This window comes from Leguminivora glycinivorella, chromosome 5, assembly GCF_023078275.1.
Source record: "Leguminivora glycinivorella isolate SPB_JAAS2020 chromosome 5, LegGlyc_1.1, whole genome shotgun sequence".
NCBI classification, from domain to species: domain Eukaryota; kingdom Metazoa; phylum Arthropoda; class Insecta; order Lepidoptera; family Tortricidae; genus Leguminivora; species Leguminivora glycinivorella.
In genome coordinates this window covers 14,818,406-14,833,149 of record NC_062975.1, presented here as the reverse complement: position 1 = coordinate 14,833,149, position 14,744 = coordinate 14,818,406, and the positions used below count along the sequence as shown (strand labels likewise).

Sequence of the window (14,744 nt, the reverse complement as noted above, 5' to 3'; positions counted from 1 at the left end):
TTCAAAAATAAGCGCGTTACAAAACACGGAGAAACTAAAAAGCCAAAAATAATAAACCTTTCAATTCAGATTTCTTATCGTATTGCAATAAGCTAAACATCCAAATTATAAACGAATATAACACGCTTAGCGGTAGAATTTTTACATTTATGAGTGAAATATCAAAAACAGGCGAAAATTTTTCTTAAACTGTCCATGATTGGGTCCGTTACCTTATGTGTTTTTTTCAGCGTACTTTACCTAATGGAAACCTAGCACGATATTTACCATTATATTAATATCACTCACGATTTATTTAGGCGCGATAGTTCACCTAAAGTACAGTGGTTACAATTAATTCTGGTTAGAACTTAATATTTTTGCAGGCATAGATACCTACTAAATAAACCACATTAAATCGCGTTGCCCTGAATATTAACATGTTTATGCCTAACTACTGAAATAAACAATGTATGTATTCTTAAATTATTTTCGCAATAAGAATTGTGGTTTTGGAGGCAACATAAAATAAGCCTATTATTTATAATAGAGGAACATTAAAGTGCACGTGTAGCCGTAATGATGTCACTACTTGGTTACAATTTTTAATATGTTTTGTTTTTTTTTTGTAAGAGGCATCGCTAATGGTACTCGTACAAAAACAGAGATTGAATGAATGAATGAATGATACTGGATGTCAAGTGTTATCGAGTAAAGTTGAATTTTGAAATCAACATTTTAAATTTTGAGTAAATATGTGCCGTCGAAAGCAGAGCTGTTGGCGCCTGCGAAACGCTTCGATCGTTTTGTATTTAAACTCCAACGCCTCTAAATATATCATTTAATATCAGTAATAGAATGCGAATAGGCATCGATAAGAAAAGATTTTGAAGTTCCTTTCTTTAGCCGCGTAAACATATCGTCGAGACCCACAATCTATGGGATTGGACCGCTCGCTCATCTTGATCTAAGCAAACTTCTCCTTTCATGTCATAGATATTTTATTCCAGCTATTCTGATATGAAGGCCCTTCGTATCACGTTCATTCAAATGACATATTGGAGAAACGTTTCAGTATAAAACGATGGAATAAGAATCCAAATGCGAATCTAAATGCGCTTCATAAAGTTCGGCATGTAATAGTTTTGTTTTTGTAGAACGGTTCAGGTAATAGAATTTATTCCAGTATTTTCACAATGCAATTATTTAAAGTCCGCTGCGATATAATTGTAATTTTATCTCATTTTATAATAACTACTAGTATATTTACGTTTCGTAATTAAGGTATTTAATTTCGACATTCGACCAATGAAATTTGATTTTATTTTCATATACTGTATTATATTATGAGAATCAATTTTAGAAATGACGACCATGTTTATCAGTTCATTGTGAAAAGCATTACCCACTTAAGTTAAAATAATACTCCTCGTTCAACGGTCCAATTATTCAATATTAACGGGAAATGCAACAAGATCTCCTTAACCGGTATTATTCTCCATTAAACAGAAACATTGTGATGTAAACGAAAACTGCCTTCCCTTCCCGCAGAATCTGCAATTTCAGTATAAAATTTCCATCCCCGTTGTTTCTTTGTTGTGAAAAATTTTATTTAATTTCGGGCAATTATTACATGCGCTCTCCGAAATTACTCTAAGGAATAGCACCTCGCGGAAACCGGTTTTATTTCAGAGAAAACGGTTCTTTTTTCTACAATGAAAGCTTTATGCCGCTAAATGGGATTCCCGCTGTTAGTGTAATCTGTTTTTTTACGTCGTGGATTATTGTAATCAGTGCCGATTTAGTGTAGGTAAGTTGCGTTGACAGGTTTGTATTTTTTCGGGCGGGGTGCGGAAGGGTAAGAGTGATGTGTTCTGGGTTTATTATGTGTCTGGGTTGACGGATGCGCCGGCGGAGCGACAGCGCACGCAGGTGTGAGTATGCCGCGAGTCGCGGCGTCTCCGTCGCTCTGTCATTTGTACATTTGCTTTATTACATTGCGTGATTTATACTTCGCCCGGTGTGTTTAACGACGGCGGTTTGTCATTTCGCTGTCTTAAATTGAGATTGATCCCGGGTTCAACGTTACGAAATATTTTTTTGGCGGAGCAAAGCTTATGGTAGATTAATGCTACAATAATATAGTAAATATATATTACCTTATAGCAACCGCCTAGTGCTTACTTTTTTTTAGTATGACACCGCAAAATATAAATTTATAGGTAATTTTCCCCTCTTCGCTCAGATACACTTAAGCCTGAAATAAATAAATCTGTTGTGTAAAAGATTTAGATGCAATGTAAGATCTTGTAGACGGTGTTTTCCTCTCTTCAAGCTCTACCAGCTTCTATCGTCAGCTAGAAGAAGCACAGCAGCAAGTAAGCAAACATAAAACCGGTTAACATTTTACTGTAACTTACATACTTTACTGAGATTCTACATATATGTATGTGTACTATGTAGTAAAAGACGACTACGACGTCGTAACTCGTAAAAGATCTCACTTCACTTTTACCAAATTTTATCATAAGTTTAAAATTCTTCCTTATTTTGGGAAAGCACCGTCTTCGAATAGTAGTATAGATAAGGATATGAATGTTATTCAAACGAACCTTGTCGTTGTTACAGAGAGGCTCCGACGAGCTTCTGTCGCAGAGTGGCGTCACCGTCATGGCGCCCGCCGCTCCGCACCACGCCGACAACAACAACCAAGACTCTGCCGCCAAAAAGGTAAACTTCTCCCTTACCACTTACTCGTCAGTTCTAACTTACACTACTTAGTATCTTTAGAACGTCTAAGAGATATCATGCAAATCTCGTGTTTTCCCGAAGTCACATGGCGGGATAACTAAATGATTCTGTTGTCAGTGTGCGTTTGAATTGGTCTGACTAAATTTGGACTAAGTAGACTTATGTTGATCGGGATATAGACTGTGATCACTTTTTATCCGTGGAAGAAAGAAAAAGTTGACCACTATTATTATGGACTCGAACACACTGCTACATTAAATGCGGGGTGATCGTTGTCGTTGTGATTGTGTCGAGTTATTTCGGTTAGATCATAATTTGTATAATAATGTCCCTATAATATTTATTGTTTGCATGTAAGTATTTAAATATCATACTAACTCAGTTAAAATAAATCATATGAATTGACATGAACTTAATAGTGGTCACATCGCTCTTAACGAAGAAATTCTAATTGTGCGTACCCCCTAGCCCATTTGGAGCTTAAGCGCTCCCTTTCAAACTAATAATTTCCACCCGTAAATATTCTTATTTTGAACAAAAAGATGTTATAAAGGTTTGACATTAAACGACCAAAATAAAAAAAAGAAAAGGGAAGGCGAAAATGGCTTCCCTCGCGAATTCGGGGGAAAATTATTAATAATCTCACCCATCTTTCGATGCTAGGGTAAACGATAATTTTTCCAATCGAACATTGAGTGATATAATATTTTTGAACATAATCTTATTGATACACGGCGCGAGAATTATCGGATTTCCTTTTTTAGGGTTCCGTAGTCAACTAGGAACCCTTATAGTTTCGCCATGTCTGTCTGTCCGTCCGTCCGTCCGTCCGTCCGCGGATAATCTCAGTAACCGTAAGCACTAGAAAGCTGAAATTTGGTACCAATATGTATATCAATCACGCCAACAAAGTGCAAAAATAAAAAATGGAAAAAAATGTTTTATTAGGGTACCCCCTACATGTAAAGTGGGGGCTGATATTTTTTTTCATTCCAACCCCAACGTGTGATATATTGTTGGATAGGTATTTAAAAATGAATAAGGGTTTACTAAGATCGATTTTTGATAATATTTATATTTTAGGAAATAATCGCTCCTAAAGGAAAAAAAAGTGCGTCCCCCCCCCTCTAACTTTTGAACCATGTGTTTAAAAAATATGAAAAAAATCACATAAGTAGAACTTTATAAAGACTTTCTAGGAAAATTGTTTTGAACTTGATAGGTTCAGTAGTTTTTGAGAAAAATACGAAAAACTACGGAACCCTACACTGAGCGTGGCCCGACACGCTCTTGGCCGGTTTTTTACATTCGTACTTTCCATTGAAAATATTTTTACTAACTAATTTTAAAATCTTAAAGGAAGCAATCGAAAAATATGAATGAATCTAATTAGAAATGGCACCTGTTTTATACCTAGGCACGAGTGATTTTGGGTGTGTCTGGTTGGTTAGGAAGTCAAGACGCATTTTCAGCTTAACCTATTCAGACTATAATATTTTACTATGAATATAGGCATACGGCATAACTAGTTACGAGTCTTGGATTAAGTATAAACATAGACTTACAGGCGTATTCAAATTTTTGAAACACAGGTTATGAATTAGATCTCCGATTCTTAACATATGTTATTAAAATCAGAACGAGAATAAGAGCTATATAGTTTACCAGTTTTTTCAGTGTGTGTGTGGATTGAGTGAGCACCTTCCGAAAATAAAAAAAATATGCTGATCATTTAGTAAAAGTTCTAAAACAATTGTAAAACGAATCTCTGAATTTGTAAAAAGATAAATCAAAAGATACAGCCATTAACATGTGCTCACTCAGTTCTCACAAACTACCAACGAAAACAGTGAATATATTCATTTAACATATAATATTTATATACTAACATTTAGTAAAAAATAGGCCAACCTACCTCTATAAATATTAGATCACCTAGTGACGTATAAAATTTTTTACAAATAGTTTCTTATGCTCACTCAATCCACACACTTTTGAAAAGCCGAATTTTGATGAAAAACATAAGATTTAGACCGCTATTATATGTGTATAGTTTAGTAAAAGTGAAATGGGAATTTGTAAAATACAAAACGAACCACTAACGTGTCAGGTTTTTTTATAATAAATTTTTGTAAGTGCTCACTCAGTCCACACGTTTTGAGAAAGTTAAAAATGTAAATATCTTACGATTTGTAGCACCTAAGACACTCGAAAGTACTTCAACATTTAGTAAAAATTTTTACTAAATATCCACCATCTAATATTTTATATTCGTTGTCTGGTTTTAAAGATATTCAGACATAACTTTTCTCATACAAATGTATCAAGTAGGGTGACTACACTATGTCGGCTCCTGATTTTCCCCACCTTCCCATTGTCATATTGAGATTGGGGAGTTTCGTTCGTTCAATTTTGATAATATTAAACTAATACCATATTAATTATCCATCTGCAAACTGTTTTTAGGTTATGTTCTTGGCCTAGTGATGATGTGTATTGTGTAATTTTTATCGACGTCAGGATAATAACCATATCGACATGCATGCATTAAAAAGGACATGAATGATAATTGGTAAGAAACAAAGAATATAATACTTCACTAGTAAGAAACCAGAACCTGGTAATCTAATCGCGCTAACAGATGAGCGTACCGGATTTGTAAGTGGGAGCGAGAAATAGTTATTCTTTTCTCGCTCCCACTTACAAATCCGGTGAACTATTATCAAAATTGAACGAAACTTCCCAATCTCAATATGACAATGGGAAGGTGGGGAAAATCAGGAGCCGACATAGTGTGGTCACCCTACTTGATACATTTGTATGAGAAAAGTTATGTCTGAATATCTTTAAAACCAGACAACGAATATAAAATATTAGATGGTGGATATTTAGTAAAAATTTTTACTAAATGTTGAAGTACTTTCGAGTGTCTTAGGTGCTACAAATCGTAAGATATTTACATTTTTAACTTTCTCAAAACGTGTGGACTGAGTGAGCACTTACAAAAATTTATTATAAAAAAACCTGACATGTTAGTGGTTTGTTTTGTATTTTACAAATTCCCATTTCACTTTTACTAAACTATACACATATAATAGCGGTCTAAATCTTATGTTTTTCATCAAAATTCGGCTTTTCAAAAGTGTGTGGATTGAGTGAGCATAAGAAACTATTTGTAAAAAATTTAATACGTCACTAGGTGATCTAATATTTATAGAGGTAGGTTGGCCTATTTTTTACTAAATGTTAGTATATAAATATTATATGTTAAATGAATATATTCACTGTTTTCGTTGGTAGTTTGTGAGAACTGAGTGAGCACATGTTAATGGCTGTATCTTTTGATTTATCTTTTTACAAATTCAGAGATTCGTTTTACAATTGTTTTAGAACTTTTACTAAATGATCAGCATATTTTTTTTTATTTTCGGAAGGTGCTCACTCAATCCACACACACACGTTTTTTCAACATGCGCATTTCTTAAGTTTGCATGTACTTAACTTGGGCACGGGCATGTACGTAGTTCTTAGAATTTGTAAAAGCACGTTTCGCATTTCTAGCGACACAATTATGCTAAAATGATATTTTCCGCTCAAAGCAGGAAAAAGCAAAGGTTTGTTGTAAACCTAATTAGACATTATGCTTATCGTTGTTTCTATTATATGTATCTACACAAATTTCATGACAAACACAAAATATAACAATCAACATTAAAAAAAAAAACAAAGAAGTTGCAATTTAAGTTTCCCACCGAAATATAGTTAAATTGTGCATTTGCATACATAAAATACACAGAGGTGGGTTTTGGGCGTATACTTTCATTAAAGATATCGTTCCAAACGCTACCAGAAGCCGAGCAATGTTTGGTTAGGGAACCACTTTAGATGTGCTGGTCGCAAGGTCGTTTTATACTGGTCGCTTATTAACCTTAGTCTTGCAAACCGGACTATTACAAAAAGAAGGCATTTAGGCCCACTTGCACCAACTACTTAACTTAGGGTTGGTGGGCTGTCATATGTCAAATTCTATATAAAATGTTGGGTTAACCCTCCATTTTCGTTGATACAAGTGGCCCTTTGGGTAGTCCATACTAATATTATAAGTGGTAAAGAGTGTACTGTCTGTTTTTTTGTCCATCTGTCACAGCAAAACGGAGCGACGTATATTGACGTGATTTTTAAGCGGAGATAATTGAAGGGATGGAGAGTGACATAGGCTACTTTTTGTCTCTTTCTAACCCCCGAATTCCCTAGAATGGGGGGTGGAAGTTTCTATGGAGCATTCCGAAATTTTCTAATTTAACGCAAGCGTAGCCGCGGGAAAAAGCTAGTATTTATATAATTATATAAAGCTTACACGCGTTAAGATTTGTTTATACTTTTTGTTATACGTATAGTTAATTAAAAAGGATATTATCATGGTTAAAATAAAGTTTACCGTATATATGAAATAAAACCTATTAAAAACAACAAGAACTCTTTAATCCTTGACATCATTATCGTGTATTTAAACTACCTTTTCCTTCTCGAGTTTTAAATTAATTACCTAATTTAGGATGTGTCTGAACATTTTAGTACCCTGTCATATAGTATATTTAAGTGAGAGCTGCCGCACAATGTTGTAAACTGTGATAAGACACGAGTAGATACTTAGTTCCAGACCGTATTAGGTAACTACATTTATATAGTACCTATAAAGCGTGTAAATCTAACACGGGCGAATCTCTTAATGGTTGTTAGTGTAGGACATAAGATAATTATGTTAATTTATTAGATATCTTTTACTTAAAATTTAAATGTTCTCTATTTAAACATATTCCCAATCGCGTTAATCTCTCATTGACAGTTAGTTTTAAAAGCTCATATCTCGCTCATATTTGTTGATGTTGACTGGCGCAGTCAGTAGTGACCCTGCCTGCTGCGCCGCGGTCCCGGGTTCGAATCCCGGTAAGGGCATTTATTTGTGTGATGAGCACAGATATTTGTTTCTGAGTCATGGATGTTTTCTATGTATATAAGTATTTATATATTATATATCGTTGTCTGAGTACCCACAACACAAGCCTTCTTGAGCTTACCGTGGGCCTCAGTCAATCTGTGTAAGAATGTCCTATAATATTTATTTATTTATTTATATTTCTAAAGCTCATATTAAAATTAAGAGTAACTTAAAATTAAAAACACCTATATGGTTTAATTTATCGCCCATATAAGTCTTACTTACTGTATACCGACCGCGAGATTGTAGGTATAATATGGCCACTTTAGAACGAATTTATTGTAGAATATACCCAAGAGTAATGAGATCATATTTATTATGGTGTATTCCCTGTTCCTGCCTTGCACAAATGCAAATATGTGCATATCCCCACCTTATCTATGGCGGCTTTTATGTGGCTCAAATGAGAATATACCATCTTTTAGTTTTGTAAAACTATGTATCACTTTATGTTTTATCACTGTCTACATATACAATTATTAAATAAAATTGACCAAATCAGACGTCATCGCTATTCACGAATATGCTTGCTAGCGAAATGTTAGTTAATTACTATTCCTATTTTTTTGTCATTTACAGTTTATTCAAAAATTAAGAAAATATAAAAAAACACATGTTCTATTAATGTATGGTATATTATAATTCACATACGTAGGGGAAGGTGGCTCAAAGAGGGCACCTTAAGGAAAAGTTGAAAAAAAAGTGGTTTTTAACCTAATTAGCTTATTGTTTTTTTTGCCAAAAGGTACATTATTTAATACTATTCCATGGAGGATGGCTTAATTTATCTAAAAATGGTAAACAAAAGAAATATACGCATTTTTAAAAACCTCTACGATTGCTCGCTTTGCCCTGGGGGGGGGGCTAAAGTGGGCATCGGCTTAGGGCAAAACGGGCATGGGCTGAGTATATCTTGTCCATAGGCTACAGGTATACAGCGATGTACAGTACGATCTAAACGGTGTTATTTTTACTTGGGCTGTACATCGTTGAAACCTGCGCGCTATCATATTCACTCTCATTGCCAATGCTCTGCGTTCCCATTCGATGTCGGCATCATCACGCAGGTGTTCGGTTACCAAATGCCCAAGGTATTTGAAAGACGACACCCTCTTGAGTATCTGGCCATTCAATAAAATAGGAGGGACATACGTTGGGCACTTGTCACCCGCTTTAAAAACCATATACTCGCTTTTGAGCGCATTATATTTTAAATTGTGCTGGCGAGCGTACGTCTCACAAATGTCTAAAAGGATTTCAGACCACCGACGGAGGGGCTCAGCAACACCATGTCGTCAGCATAACTTATATTGGTAAAGCAGACCCTGTCAACATGGCATCCGACATGTGTGTTGCTGAGCCCCCCAATTAAGTCGTTAACATAGAGTTTAAACAGTTTGGGAGAGGTAAGCCCCCCCTGCCTTACACCGCACTGCAGTCCGTATTCGTCCGAGAATACACCCCACCTAACACTATTCCTCTGGCCTGTATACCAGTATTTACCATCTTAAAAAGGAAACATAAAACACTATAGCAATTTAAACCAACTATATTCATATAAAACACACAGGGCAAAGCGGGCAGTGCCCGCATTACCCTGCCCGCTTTGCCTTTTTCGTCAATTACAAAATGGAAGCAAAATCTAACCGTCAAAATGTTGCGCCACGAGGAGTTTAATGCAAGGGTATTACGGCCAGATAGTTAATTAATAACTAACAGGCATTAATGATAGCATTGCAAACATCAGAAATGTGAGAACACACGACACATACCCTGAAATATTTTTCAAAAAACCGCAAAAAACATTTTTTTGTCGGAGCGCGTAACGGCGTGCTCGCAGGTTAGCCGGACGAATGACGCGAGGTGCGCGGGGGACGGGAAGTATTGTCACTTGTTACGACCGCGCTCCATTTTGAAATGGCAACATTAAATCCAGTGCCCGCTTTGGGCGCTATGCCCTCTTTGGGCTACCTTCCCCTATGATGTTGAATAGCGACGTTTTTATACGCCCTATTATACGCAGATGCTTTTTACATAAATTATAAAGTAAAGACGCGTCGCTGAAAAGGGAGGCATTTTCTCACCGCGGGCACTGGTGACACCGGTCATTACCTCCCTAGGTGGAAAAGTAAACATTGTATGCGAAATAAAACTTTTCAAGTGGTAATTAATGAAGAAGTTAATGAACAAAAGGGATAATTAGTTGACAAGTGTTAGACAGGGACTTTTAAAATCGAAGTAAGTTAGAATCGTTTGGTTTGGTTTTATGGTTTATTTCAGATAAACGACCAAGTACTTTATGTCAGTATCAATAATTATGTGTAATGTGTATCAAACAACGCTCGCACCCTCTAAAGAAAGCGCACAAAAAGTGTATTTTTTTAATATCTTTGTGTACCTACTTATTCACAACACAAGTCATTTTGATCTTACTGTCCGCTTAATCAATTTGAAAGAAAGAAAGAAAATAAATTTATTCAAAACAAGATTCCTTATGTCTATGATACACATTTATTAATAGGTATTCATATTAACGTCACTGAAAAGGTCTCCCCTCAGCATTTTGTCAGGTTAATTACAGGTATCTTGACGCTGGTCTTCCGTGGAGACCTGTCCAAGCGATCGCGTCAGTACATATATTTAAACAAAAATTAAACTTACGAGATCTGGAAATATTAAATCTAGATATCTGACCTACTATTACTTTAAAATTGAGCATTAATTTATTATTTTAAGTTAAGTAATATCCTAATTTTTATTTATTTAAACCTAACAGTAAGGTGCGTGGGCGTGTAGTCAGGGACCAAACGACCTCTTTTACAAAAAGTCGTCGACATCTCCTCTAAATACCTAAAACAGGTATGGATGTGTTCCTCGTTATCTCCAGATTACGAATTGACCTGTTTTAGTTTAAGGAGGGGGGGACGGGTTGAGAAAAAGGGGGGAGAAAGATGGCGGCCGACCATCATAGATATTTATTCACATCTCGAGTCCTATGCCACCAATCTGTTCGTGCAAGGTGTCGTTTGAAAGCTTATTAAACCTACTTTAATTGTTTATAAATAACTATACTCATAAAAGTAACCGTTTACGAAATATTTGAAAATATGTGTTTTTTTATCGCGCATGAATTGCACAAGTACTAGAAAAAATGCGTCTAACTCAATAAACAATAACTTTACCGCAATTGATGTTACTTATTATAAAATTTTCGCGTCTATTCATGCTCTTTCTAAAAATATAAGTTTCATTGGTATATGATAATATATAACCATGTAATTACAAATTTGGTTTAGCAGAAGTCACTCTGCCCGGTCGCAGAAATGGGCGCTGACCGTAGTAAAGTATTCGATATTTTTGAGGTCCTATTTTACGGATCCATATGCGAGAGGTATCGTTTCAAAGCTAATTAAACCTACTATATATTTTTATAAATAACTATAATCATAAAGGTAGCTGTTTAGAAAATATTTGAAAATATGTGTTTTATAGACCATGAGTCGCACAAGTACCTACTGGTAAAAAATGCTTCTTAATCAATAAACAACAACTTTTCCGGAATTGATGTTAGTATATTTACGCGTAGTAAGTTATAAGATTTACGCGGAATTTGGTGCGCTTTCTAATAACATAAGTTTTATTGGTGTATACTATTATATAACCAAGTAATTACAAATATGGTTAAGTAGGGGCCACAGCGCCCGGCCACGTATGGATGCTGACCGTCGCCAAATTTTCTATATTTTTCGGATCCTATTTCATTTTACAGGAATCTTTTGAAAGCATATTATGCGTACTATCATTAGTTCTCAATAATTTTATTTGTAACTGTAGTAGCTAACAAAATATTTGAAAATATGCATTAGAACCGATGTGAGTAAAACATGCCTCTAGCTCAATGAATTATATTTATTCCGCAATTGATATAATAACAAAATAAACGGCGAAATGTATGACCTTTTCAAATAATAAGTTTTGTCAGTATTGCATGAACAATTAATGTTAATTTATCCATCATACTCACTGCGCACCGTCATATACATGGATGACCATTTTCGTTGCCGTTTTCACAATTTTTAAGATTGTATCTTGGTGCATGACCAATAAACAATAACTTTACCGCAAATAATGTTATGATAAGATTTACAGGACATTTCATATGCTTTCTAAAAATATAAGTTTTATTGATGTATGATATTATACAACCAAGTAATTACGAATTTGGTTTAGCAGGTGTCACTGCACCCCCGTGACGTAAATAGGTGCTAACCGTCGCCTAATTTTATGTATTTCTCAGATCCTATTTTAGCGATCAATTTGTGAGAGGTATCATTTGAAAGCATATTATGCGTACTATCGTTACTTTTTAATAATTTTAGTCGTAATTGTAGAAGTTTACAAAATATTTGACAATATGTGTATTTTTACTGTATATGAATAGCATTCGCACTGATACGAGTGAAACATGCTTCTATCTCAATAAATTATATTTTTCCGCAATTGATATAATAACGAAATGAACCGCAAAATGTATGGCCTTTACAAAAAATTAGTTTTGTTAGTTTTGCTTAAACAATTAATGTTAATTTGTCCACCATACCCACTGCGCACGGTCAATCGTCATATAAACGGATGTCCACCGCCGTTGCCTTAATTTTTTCATCATTTTACAGATTTTATTTTACTGATCAATTAAGTATATAAGTAAATTCGATACGTGATAGATTATATTTATTATGAATATACGACTAGTGAAATAAAATCTGAAAAATCATGGAAAAAGGCAACGACCGTGGACATCCATTTATATGATGGTGCGCAGTAGGTGAGCTGAACAAATTCAAATTAATTGTTTATGCAATACAAACCAAACTTATTTTTTGTGTAAGTCATACATTTTCCGTTTATTTTGTTATTATTTCAATTGCGGAAAACTATAATTTATTGAGCTAGAAGCGTCTCTTATCAATGCCAATGCTATTCATGCACAATAAAATACACATATTACTAATCAAATATTTTATAAACTTCTACAGTTTCGACTTGAAATATTAGAAATAAAGATAGTACACATAATATGCTTTCAAATGATACCTCTCACAAATGTATCAGTAAAATAGGATCTGAGTAACGTAGAAAATTTGGCGACGGTCAGTCAGCACCCAATATCGTGACAGGGCGCAGTGACCCCTACTAAACCAAATTCGTAATTACTTGGTCATATATTATCATACACCAATAAAACTTATATTTTTAGAAAGCGCGTGAAATTTCGCGTAAATTTTATAACAACATTAATTGCGGTAAAGTTATGGTTTATGAAGTTAGAAGCATTTTTTATCTGTATATGTGCAACTCGTGCTCGAAAAAAAACTCATGTTTTCAAATATTTTGTAAACAGCTACCTTTATAACTATAGTTATTCAAAAATAATTATAGTAGGTTTAATTTGCTTTCAAATGATACCTCTTACATATGGATCCGTAAAATAAGAACTTAAAAATATTGAATACTTTACTACGGTCAGCGCTCATTTTTATGCGACCGGCGGAGTGACCACTACGAAACAAAATTCGTAATTTAATGGTTATATTATCAATTACCAATAAAACTTATATTTTTAGGAAGCTCATGAATAGTCGCGTAAATTTTATAATAACATCAATTGCGGTAACGTTATTGTTTATTGACTTAGAAGCATTTTTTACCAGTACTTGTGCGATTCATGCTCGATAAAAAACACATATTTTCAAATATTATGTAAACAGCTACCTTTAATACAATAGTTATGTGTAAACAATTATAGTAGGTTTAATTATCTTTCAAACGATACCTCTCACATATGGATCCGTAAAATAAGACCTCAAAAATATTGAATACTTTACTACGGTCAGCGCCCGTTTATGCGACCTGGAGGATAACCCCTGCCAAACAAAATTCTTAATTACATGGTTATATATTATCATATACCAATGAAACTTATATTTTAGAAAGAGCATGAATAGACGCAAAAATTTTATAATAACATCAATTGCGGTAAAGTTATTGTTTATTGAGTTAGACGCATTTTTTACTAGTACTTGTGCAATTCATGCGCGATAAAAAAACACATATTTTCAAATATTTCCTAAATGGTTAATTTTATGAGCATAGTTATTTGAAAACAATTAAAGTAGGTTTAATAAGCTTTCAAATGACACCTCGCACGAACAGATTGGTGCCATAGTATTCGAGATGTGAATAAATATCTATGATGGTCGGTCGCCATCGTTCCCCCCCTTTTTCTCGACCCGTCCCCCCCTCCTTAAACTAAAACAGGTCAATTCGTAATCTGGAGAGAACGAGGAACATATCCATACCTGTTTTAGGTATTTAGAAGAGATGTCGACGAAAATCGTGAAGGAGACGACTTGTGGCCAAATTGGCTCTAGACTAGTGGGCTGATGATGATGAATTAATTTGGTTTCCAAATTGGTTATTGTAATTGATGTGTTTAATAATTTTGGTTCTCGATTCGTTTAATGAACTGCGATAATTGTAACGATAAGGAATTCTGTTGGATTCGCGATGGCAATTAAAATTGTACGTACCTACATTTTTCATCTGGTTAACCAACCTATTGTTATTAAAGCACATAATAAAAATAAAATGCTTGGCAAAAATCAAAACAAAGTAATATCATATCACTTTTTTTGCAGGACACAGCTTATTTAATAAAAGAAAATTATCAATGAAGTCACTAAACGAGCTTTTCAAATAAGTTAATGAAAAAACTTTACCGAACTTTCATCCCTGCAAATGACGTAAATGTAGTATATTTACGTCATTTGCAGACAGCTAATTCAAAATTAGGAATTGTCCTAACCTAGGGCGGATTGCATAATATACGAGCGAATAAGGCCCGATGGTTGACTGGTAGAGAATGCCATTAGGCATTAAGTCCGCCATTTGTACATTTTTGTTTTATTTGTGCAATAAAGTTAAAAAAAATAAAAAAAAGTATACTACTATTAAT

The 14,744-nt window shown here is 34.4% G+C and overlaps 1 protein-coding gene across 7 annotated transcripts in view; it reads left to right on the top strand.

The window, feature by feature from the left end:
* Positions 1–14,744, top strand: part of LOC125226170 (polypyrimidine tract-binding protein 1) — a 681,511-nt gene that overhangs the window by 597,970 nt on the left and 68,797 nt on the right. For all 7 annotated transcript variants that reach the window (XM_048130080.1, XM_048130079.1, XM_048130078.1 and 4 more), the window contains one exon: positions 2,608–2,709. In XM_048130080.1, the coding sequence (XP_047986037.1) occupies positions 2,608–2,709 (102 nt within the window). The remainder of the gene's footprint in view (positions 1–2,607; positions 2,710–14,744) is intronic.